The sequence below is a fragment of the Platichthys flesus genome, chromosome 11 (genome assembly GCF_949316205.1).
Source record: "Platichthys flesus chromosome 11, fPlaFle2.1, whole genome shotgun sequence".
Taxonomy (NCBI): domain Eukaryota; kingdom Metazoa; phylum Chordata; class Actinopteri; order Pleuronectiformes; family Pleuronectidae; genus Platichthys; species Platichthys flesus.
In genome coordinates this window covers 22,927,165-22,937,311 of record NC_084955.1, presented here as the reverse complement: position 1 = coordinate 22,937,311, position 10,147 = coordinate 22,927,165, and the positions used below count along the sequence as shown (strand labels likewise).

The 10,147-nt window shown below is 45.9% G+C and overlaps 1 protein-coding gene across 2 annotated transcripts in view; it reads left to right on the top strand.

Annotated features, from left to right (window-relative positions):
• The first annotated feature begins 1,590 nt into the window (after nt 1-1,590).
• The window catches only part of phf1 (PHD finger protein 1), an 18,869-nt gene continuing 10,312 nt past the window's right edge, over nt 1,591-10,147 (top strand). Inside the window, exons 1-9 of one of the 2 annotated variants that reach the window (XM_062399352.1) lie at nt 1,591-1,942; nt 2,315-2,684; nt 2,811-2,892; nt 3,486-3,572; nt 4,508-4,602; nt 5,119-5,267; nt 5,748-5,843; nt 8,198-8,266; nt 8,705-8,828. In XM_062399352.1, the coding sequence (XP_062255336.1) occupies nt 2,514-2,684; nt 2,811-2,892; nt 3,486-3,572; nt 4,508-4,602; nt 5,119-5,267; nt 5,748-5,843; nt 8,198-8,266; nt 8,705-8,828 (873 nt within the window). In that variant the 5' untranslated portion in view covers nt 1,591-1,942; nt 2,315-2,513. The remainder of the gene's footprint in view (nt 1,943-2,314; nt 2,685-2,810; nt 2,893-3,485; nt 3,573-4,507; nt 4,603-5,118; nt 5,268-5,747; nt 5,844-8,197; nt 8,267-8,704; nt 8,829-10,147) is intronic. The other variant, XM_062399350.1, reaches the window with a different exon arrangement.

Here is a 10,147-nt window from a genome sequence, read left to right as displayed (position 1 = left end):
CAGGGTGACAGGGTGATTGCAGCTCAGTGGTGGTGTAGTCTATGGTGTAGTCCTTGTATTTGTACGCCGCCTAGCGGTGGCAAGTGGAAATACGCACTGTTGAATGTGCCAGGGGCCATTTTGAACCACACGGCGGTGTCAGCCCACTGTTGACTGGTGAGAGGAGCGCGAGAGACACAAATAAACAAGAAGAGACACAAACTGTGGAAAGTAAACAGCAAAGTCGAGGGCTGTATTGGACATAAGTGCATTTCACTGTGAGTATAATGTTTATAACCCAAATCTATCATGTTAATTATATAATAATGTGTCAATGAGCAGCTTCGCCCTGATGTCTGACTTTGTTTAAAGAAGTTATTAGATCACCTGTAACTTGAAAAACATTCACAATGTGTATTGGTTTGTGTTTGACTGGGAATAGAAGTTTAGTTTGTGGTTAACGTGTTGTTGGATCAAAGTGGTGATGATAGCCAGGCCTGTTCGGCATCACATGTTCAGTCACACCCGGGATGTCCCGGGAGAATTGGGGACACATCTGTCCTGCAGATGTGCTGCTTGTCCACTTTGCCCTGGAGACGCTTCTCAACACGTTCGCTCGCAGTGGAGCCAAGAGTTTGAACATTTTGTAGTGACATCATTGGATGAGTAAATGTCCTGTGATATTCTCTATGGTGTTAAATCTGCTTCTTTGAATCTGCATCTTTACTTTGAATCTGCATCTCTACTTTAAATCTGCATCTCTACATTGAATCTGAATTTAAGAGAAACGTGTCGTTAGTTTGGAACAACAATAGAAACAAGATGTTCATTTTATTGTAAACACGGAGTGTTCTTGCGATGGTCTCTTTTATTTCTAGATCTGTACGTGTGCACTAATCAATAATACAAGGACAACAGACGGTATTAGATCTTATGCAGGAAGTCAGTGTGTAACAACTGCCCCCCCCCCTCCCTCTCCTGATAAAGGCACGTTTAAACCACTGTTTGCTCAGGCGTCTCACTTGTAAAACTTTCCCTCCCTGGGTTTCCCTCTAAACTCCGCTGCTCCCTCTCGTTACAGGCCAATTAATGAGGCGGCTAAACTCACTAATTGGCCACTTAATTGGCCCCCGTAGCCGCGCGCGCTGCTCCCACCGGCTCCTCGAGCACCATCCATCCTTCTCTCCGATCCATCCATCCATCTCTCCCCCTCTGTCCTCCTCCGTCCTCCCGCTTCCCAGACATCACAATCCCACCTTGTCACAACGATTTAGGGTCAGCTCCTGCAGACAGGAGGGGGGGGGGGGGGGGCTGCTCCAGCCGCGGATCCAGCCGTGCGCCCCGGCCGCCCTCCTCTCATCCTCCAGCACCTCCATCACTATCTCCCTCCCACTCTATCTCCGTGTTTTATGTCTGCGTCACAACAAGTCGAGAGGCGAGAGGGAGAGGGGGGTGGAGGGGGAGAGAGAGAGAGAGAGAGGCAGGGATGATGGCGTCTCTGGCGGCTTGATGCTGCTGCGCTGACAAACCCGCTTTAATAGCATAGGTGTCGGCGGAGAGGCGGGGTGCTGCTGGTGAGGGGGGGCGGGGGTGAGAGCCACAAGAGACGGGGACATGACGAAACAGCAGCGCGGAGGAGGACGGACAAACTAGGCTGAGCGACGGACGGACAGTCAGTTGCCTTTACCCCCTTTACCTCCTCCTTCTCCTCCTCTTGTTCCTCCTCATCCTCCTCCTCCTCCACCTCGCTGACGGCTTGACTGACACACACACACACACACATGCACGCACGCACGCACAGCCGCTGGGCACATACATGCACATCATTCACTTTTCCCCCCCGGCTGCGCATCCTGGAGTAATTGGGCACTGGGAAGCTCCACGGCAGATGAGGGCGACGCATGTCCAGCCTGGCCCGGGAATCCGCGTGACCCCCGACGGATAGGAGTTCTCCACTTGACAGGTACCCTTCAACCCCCCCCTGCACATTCTCATACCTGGCTGCTTCTCACAAAAGGCTGCACATGCACTGTTATGCATCCTGCGTCTGTCTTGACTTGAGTGCATGTACTGGAACAAATGCTCAGCGTGCAGAGATAATGCCCCGCTCTGTCATTTCCTTGCGGCTAATCAAGTTTTTAAGCTGTTGGGATATGAGAGAAGCAGCAAAGTGCACGACTGACGCTTCAAGTAGCTGCACACTCATCTTTGTTCATTCAATCAAACTGTATTGCAGCAGAGCCCCCGTTTGTGTGTCTGTGTGTGTGTGTGTTTCATGTGTGCAATAATCATTTGTCTTGCTCTCTGGTTGTGTACTCACTCTCATCTTTTACAGTGGTGGAAACAGGCTGTCGCTATGGTCTAAAAGGAGGAGGAGGAGGAGGAGGAGGAGGAGGAGGAGGCGGTTGAGATTTTAACCCCTTTGCACCGAAGCCCGTCTGTCTGAGAGCCAGCTCCGAACGCCGGGGCCATAAACCCCCTCTGTCAGCAGCGGCAGCAAAGTATTCATCGAATAAATCGGATTTCCATTTCACATGAGCGCCGCTTTCTCCCTCTCTCTCTCTCTCTCTCTCGCTCTCTCTCTCTCTCTCTCTCTCTCTCTACCCCTCTCTGTCTCTCTCCTCAGGATGGGGGGAGTAAGTGAAGGAGATGATGTGTTGGCTCGATGGAGTGATGGACTACTGTACCTCGGCAATGTAAAAAGAGTAAGTGCATGGACGCGAGTGTGGGTGTGTGTGACAGAAAGAGACTTTTTGTGTGTTCACCTGGATTTGAGGCGACTTCCATTTACTTTTGTCAATCATCCCGCTCGCCTGCTATCTCCCCCTCAGGTCGACGGCGTCAAGCAATGCTGCCTGGTGAGATTTGAGGACAACTCCGAGTTCTGGGTGCTGAGAAAGGACATTCACTCGTGTAAGTGGAACTCTCCTCCCCCCCCCCGCTCCCGCTCTCCCGTCAGCCAGAAGAGTAAACAGCTTCCTGTTGGGAGCACTTTGTGTTGCCTGTTGTTAAATAATGCTCCCGGCTCCTGAGGTTTTCCGAATCGCTGAACTCACACCGAAAGCGGAAACTTTACCCGAGGAGCTGCAGAAACACTTTTTTTTTCCAGATCCCTCCAGATGTTGAGCTTCAAACTTTAAACTCTGCGTTAATCTGCGATTTGTCGTCTGAGAGGAGATAACAATCGAGTTCAAGGTTACGAGGGTTGGCCCCGGGTGTAATTGGTGTATTAGAGTCTATTTATGAAGTTATTAGACTAATGACTCCTGGGGGGAAATGGCGCCCTCCCACTCCACCTGACATCAAGAAGGAAGTTGGACGCTTGTTAGGACCACACAGAATATCTGCCAATCAGATGAAGTGAAATCTGAAAGGGTGCAGGAGACACTGAAATCAATGAGGTGGCAAGGATGTGAATCAATATACATAAATTAATGCTGTTGACTGCTCTCTCTCTCTCCTTCTCTCCCTCTGTCGTCCTCTCTCTCTTTCTGCGTTTGCCTCAGTTGCTGCCGGAGTGGAAGAAGTTTGCTGTATCTGTGACGCTCCGCCTCTTAAAGAACCGCTCATAAATTGTCTTAAATGTCGCCACGGTAAGGAAGCACGCCTCATCACGCGCTGTCAAGCGGTGGCTCTCCACCCGCTCCCGCACTGACCTTGAGGATTTGACATGGCGTGGTAAATAAGTGTTGCTCTTCTTTGAAAAAAAAAGAGAAAAACAACCAACACAGAAAACCACATTTCATAAATGATAGATTCGAGTTGTTGCACCTGAATCCTGACTAGAATGAAAACGAACGAGGAGGCGTTGAAGTTTGTTTGTGGTGTTTTTGACTTTGAGGGGATTTTACTCCGGCTTGTTACAGATTTAAAGATCATCTACAGACGTTTTTACACACTTCTTCATGTTTGTGGATAATACCTTCTGTCTGATTACAAACAAACCAATTATCTAATTAGGAATGAGCCTCATCCCACATTAATAAGTGTAACTGTTGGACATAAGATGTGTAAATGACACAAACTTGGATTCAAAGTGAGCATTGAGAGGTTTGCCCTCTTCAGCAGGTGTTTTTAAAACGTGTCTCTGGTTTCTCATGTGCCATTTTGCACAATAATAAGCAAGACGTGTTTCTGAGTGTGTGTGGGGGGGGGGGGGGGGGGGGGGGGGGGGGGGGGGGGGGGGGGGGGGGGGTTAACAGTAACAGCCTGAATCATGATGAAATTAAATATCCTGATGTGCAAGACGGCAGAAGTTTTGCAGAACCCGCTCGGCTTCAGGATGCACAGAGCTAGAAAAGGCGACCACAGCTGCCGTCACTTTGTTTTTCAGGAGAGAAAAAATCAAATAAAACAGACAAACTTACTTCCCCCCGCTCCCGGGTTGTAAAAAATAGAGTGAAGTATTTCTGCATGTCGCTGAAACAACCCCAGCAGAGCGATAAAAAAACATGGAGCCATTATTGTCACTCAGCCTGTCTGTGTGGCAAACACGAATTAAACGCTCTGCCTCCTCCTCCCATTACAGGTTATCATCCAGAGTGCCACACGCCAACCATCGAACCGGAAGCTGACAGCGACTCGTGGATATGTCGGCAATGTGTCTTTGCAGTCGCAACCAAGGTCAGACCGCGAATCTCTCCGTCTCACACTCTGGGGAGGAAGAATAAACATTCAGTGTTGTAGTGTTGGAGAAATCCAGTCAAATATACCGAGCGTGGCTGTCACCACAGCAGGTAATGTGTTTATCTGAGGCAGGGACGCCCTCATTCCCTCGGTATTGACTCCGAGTTCGGATGTTCTACGTTATGTCTGAGAAATCGTGAACAGTCGATAGTTCAGAGGCTGAGAAAGAGCCACGGAGTTGATAGAAGTACATTTAAAGTCAATCAATCACATGTGCTCCAGTTCTGCAGATATGAGACGGGACCCCGGTTAATTGTCAATCGCTCAATGTCCGTCTCTCGTTGTCCAGACGTCTGCTGCCTCGGCCACTATCTCTCACCGCTGACCTACAATGAAATCAGACGAATGGTTTCTTCTCTGTGGACGAAGGCGATCTGTCTTAGGATGCTGATTTGAGGGGACTCTGATTTGAGGGGACCTGTCACTTATGGCTCTAACATTGTGTGTTTTCAGAGAGGCGGGGCCCTGAAGCGGGGACGCTTCGCCCGGCTCATGCAGTTCATGAAGCTCCGACTCCCCTACCAGCTGTCCTCTCTGGACTGGGACCCGCAGCACCTGACCAATCAGCAGCAGTGTTACTGCTACTGTGCCGGACCTGGAGAGTGAGTGACGCTGGAACTTTTGATCTCATCTGTGTCAATGTCATCGTTTGGATTATGTGTGAATTGCAAGCGGCGAATCAGACGTGTGTCGAGCGGCATTAGTGGGATTTCCTCAGAGTTTGTTTTGACTGTGGTGGAATGATGTCTGAGCTGAATCAGTCCAGATCCTGTCAGGAGGGATGTCAGTCAAAAGAAAAGTGCATCACATTGTCTTTTTAAAGCATTTGCTGTTTTTCATACTTCTACTTCTTTGCATATCTTCTGCGTACGTCTACAAACTCCGCACATCTGGCGTCTAACGCAGAATCAAACAAACTCCCATCTGCCACATCTGTAGGAGTCGTCGATACCTTGTGGGAGTTGACACCTGTAGACGCGTCTCAGCCGTCCTGAGTGATGAGTCGTCGGGTGGCAGATGTTGGAAGCACTCTTTCATTGATCTGTTCTAAGTGTTCCTGTTGTTTTCTCGTTGCATCGCAGGTGGAACCTGAAGATGCTGCAGTGCGGAGGCTGTGGTCAGTGGTTCCACGAGGCCTGCACACAGTGTCTCACCAAGCCCCTACTGTATGGAGACAGGTGGGTTATCGAGCATCACTGGGAAAACTGCCCTTCTTTATATTCACGATTATAATTCTGTCCTTCAGTCGTTGTAATAAACGAAAAGTCTGGTTGGGAGTTATATAAATAAAAACTACAACTAGCAAATGACACAAAGTCACAGATATCAGTTCCCTTGATATGCCTGATTATTGAAATTAAGAGTTTATTTCGCAATGTTTAACAAAATGACGAAAAACTTCCTGGATCTGCTCTTTTGTTCTGATCCGCACCAAAATGTGATGAGCTTTTTCTTGGATCATTTCCCAACTTCCCATCAAGTATCATAGTTATCTGTCAAGTGGTTTTTGTGTAATCCTGTTCACAAACAAACCAAACAAACCAAACAATGGACAAATGGAGTTTGAGACTACAGATTGTAATATACAACAATTATTGTAATTGTACAGGTGGCACAGCTTCTGTGGATCACCAGTAAAGTTCTGGTGCCAGTACAGACTGTGTCACTACAACCTGAGATGTATTAAGATAAGATAAGATTAGATAAGATGAGATAAGATAAGATAAAATGGATCCTTCCACATAGGATAAAAACTATATTTATATTTATTTCAATTTCATGATTCCTTGTTTCAAAAATCTTGCTTTGTTTTCAGTTTTAATTTAAACAAAAAAACTTAGACATTAAATTATGTAAATCTGAGGGAACTGCCAGTAAAACCTTTGCCTGTTGAAGTGAATCACTTTCCTCACAAGAGAATTCAATTTAAATGAACATGAAAACATTTAGAGAGAAAACATAGGAAATCAGTCTGTAGAGCAATTTTCACTCCTCTTTCCATTTGTGTGTGTCAGTAGAAACGCAGACAGTGTATTTGTGAGCAGCCGCGATCAGCCAGTAATATCAGGATCTATCATTGGGTTTGTGTTTTTTAATGAATGTTAAAATCTGATATAAACTGAGAAATACAAAACAGAGAATATGAATATGCCAATAATTGAGGGAAGACATTTTCTCTGTAGACGAATGGTCTCAGTGGTAAAACTCACTCTGATCAAGATAATCAGTGGAAGACGTGTACATGACAGCCCCCCCACCCCCCCTTGTCAGTTATCTGCTCTAATTCGTTTAAGACTAAATGATTAGTGCTCGTGTTAATGCACTCGCTGACTCGACTTTCAAGGACAAGATCTCCGCTCGCGCTCGGAGCCGAGACGGCGACAGAGCAGACGTGTCGCCTCTCCCACAAGTTTCTGATGCGACGCCGGGTGGGGGGGTGGGGGGGTGCTTGAGGTGCCGGTGGCAGTGCAGTTAGATGGGGCTGCATCTCGTGGGTGTCATAAAATGTATCCATCCATTAAGTTATTATTGTCATTAACCATCTGCGTTAGCTGACTGGGATTCACACCCACGCTGACACCGTGTTATTGCCGAACCTGTCTGAGGAGGAGGAGGGGGAGGAGGGGGGAGGGGAGGGGGGGATTAGATCTAGATTGACAGTCGGGGAGAGCGAGGACCCGGACGGGTGCAACATCTGCCGAGCATGTGACCGAGGAAGAGTGAAGACGCAGTTCACAGTTGGAATAGTAAACGCGTACGGCCGCCATAACCGAGTCTGCACTTCATCTGTCCCAACGACCTTCTGCCAGCACGTGCACAGAGGAGGACAGACGCTGGGGGGGGGGGGCTCAGGGTCGCCCACCACACAACGTTAGACCATCAGATAGACCTGTCCCTTCATTCCCAGGCAGGCTGATTGATACGGCAACGAACACAGAGACAAGAGACATGTACGGATTCGTCAGGGGAAGTGAAATGGAAGAAGAACTTTGAGGCTTCTCGAGAAAGGAAAGAAAAACTATAGAGTAATATTCAATAGAGCGCAAACCTCAGATATCAGTTTTGTTAATATGGCTGATTTCTGTCATCATGATGCAGGAATTAATCTGTGGGAAAATGGTGAAAATATAAAAAGAAACTTCCTATTTCACAATGTTAAAGAAAGTGATAAAAGATTCCTGGATCAGCTCCTTTGTCCAGATCTACAAACCAAAGTTCTCACACAAGCACATTGACGGAAAACAAAATCTCAAAAGCCACACAACGGAAACACAACTGCAGTGTAAGTGAGCAACAATGGACGTTGACAGTGAAACGAGCAGAGTTACTCACTTGGCGTTGTATTAAAATGTGGTGGATGTGTATTTTAGGTGCTTTCTTTCTTTTTTGGCTGCTCCAAGCAGTTGTACCGTGTTTTGCGTTGAAGTGCTTGTGTGAGACGTCTCGGTCAAAGTGTATACAAGTACACTGATGTTTCAAGGAAGTAGTTTTTGTAGTTTTTGTGTAATCCCATCCACTGTTTCTGTTTCAGGTTCTATCAGTTCCAGTGCTCTGTGTGCACAAAGGGACCAGAGACCATCCAGAGACTACCCATGACCTGGCCAGTTACACACACACAGACAAAATAACCACAATCACTCATTTTACACTGTCGTTATCAGGTCTTATTTAGAGTTTAACACCATCTTCAGTATATTTTCATGTGTAGTTTGGATCAAAACTCAAGAAATGGGACCTTTGAACCACAACGTAACAACAAACACTGATATTGCTCGATGTAGAATATGTAATTTAACATCTTTTCAGTTACTAAGATAGAGAAGCTGCATTCAGAAGTCTGAGTAAAGTCTGTAACCAACTCTTTACCCGCAGGTCGTGTCTGAAAAAGGCTTTAGCCAGTTACTTTGCTCTGGATAAGAAAACAATGATTTCTCGTTGGCACAAAGCCAGATTTTGTAAATATGAACTATTCTGATATTTCTTTATTTAACCTGCTTAGGATCTAACTTCTCTCCTCTCTCTCTCTCTCTGAATGCAGGGTGGACTTGGCTCACCTAGTGCTCTACCATCTCTCGCTGTGCTGCAAGAGGAAATACTTTGATTTTGACCATGAAATCCTGTCCTTCACCAACGAGAACTGGGACTCGTTGCTCCTGGGCGCGGTATTGATATTTCCCCCGTTTAAGCACCATGATGCAACCATGTGAAATGCCGCCAGCCTTCATGCATTTGAGACATAAAGCCTCTTAACCACTGTTAAAGTAAAATGTGATGTTAAATAACAGTTTGACCTCTACATTAGCTCAAAGGGGAATAACTCACTATCTTTAGTTGAATATTTCAACCATGTTTATTGAGTCTGAGTTGGCTGTTTCAACTGTTTATCCAATAGTTTCACCAATATTTCAATCATGAATCCATTACCTTTTCTATGGAGAAGTGCTAGCTCCACTTAAAGGGAGAAAATATGAGGTTTCAAGAATTAAGTCATAATGTTTTGAAAATAAAGACCGAATTTTAGGCTACATGTCGGTTTAGAGGGGTTATATCAGTCAAACTTTAGTATAAGTTTCACACATAATAAAGTTATGTAATCTTTTGGCTCATCAGCTCCATATTATACTCAGTATTAGGACTTTTAAAAGATTGTGAATGAAACTGTGTTGGCTGTGAGGTTATCGCTATTTACATCTGCAGGTTTCGCATTTTCAAATTTGTGCCTCCATAAAAAAAAGAGAATTAGAAGAAGAGAAGGAGAAGAGAGCAGCTCAGAATCCAGGTTTAAACTCTGTAGAACTGGTTTGGTATAAACTAGAACCTGGATCCACCCTCTGATCTGGATTAATACCACAATGTGACGGGGTCTTCCTTGACCCTTGAGCATCCTTTCACAAAAGGGTTGTGGAAATCCATCCAGTAGTTTTTGCGTAAATCCTGCTCAAACTGACAAATTAACCCAGTAGATGTCTCCAGCTCGGATTCTCAGATAAATACAATATATAAAAATCTGTTAATTTAGTTTTATTATCCATCACTATGAGGTCCTTCCACAGTAATAAAGGGTTAAAAGTAAGTTCCCCTGGTTGAGAATCGCTGATCTGGGACATTATGACCAGTATTTGCAAAAATGATAATTTGGACACATCTTCAAACCCAAGTGATGAGGCTCAGAGTTATGAAACCATCTGGTTCTGAGTCTGAAGTTGTTACACAGAGAATAAACAGGAAGATAAGTGCAGAGTTGACATCAGAAGGGGGGGCAGCTACATTTCAACGACACGTATATCTGAGCGTTTCTGCTGTGAGCCCGTTTGAAAAGGCATTGTCTGCCCTGACTTCACATGACACGTCTCTCAGCCAAGTAGGTTCCCATTTCAACACTATTTCTGTCAGGGGCCGTGGATGAAAATGATTGTATGCACTGGAGCTCTTTGGTCTGATGGCTGTTCGCTGTGCAAACACAGCTCTGATTTCTCTCTCT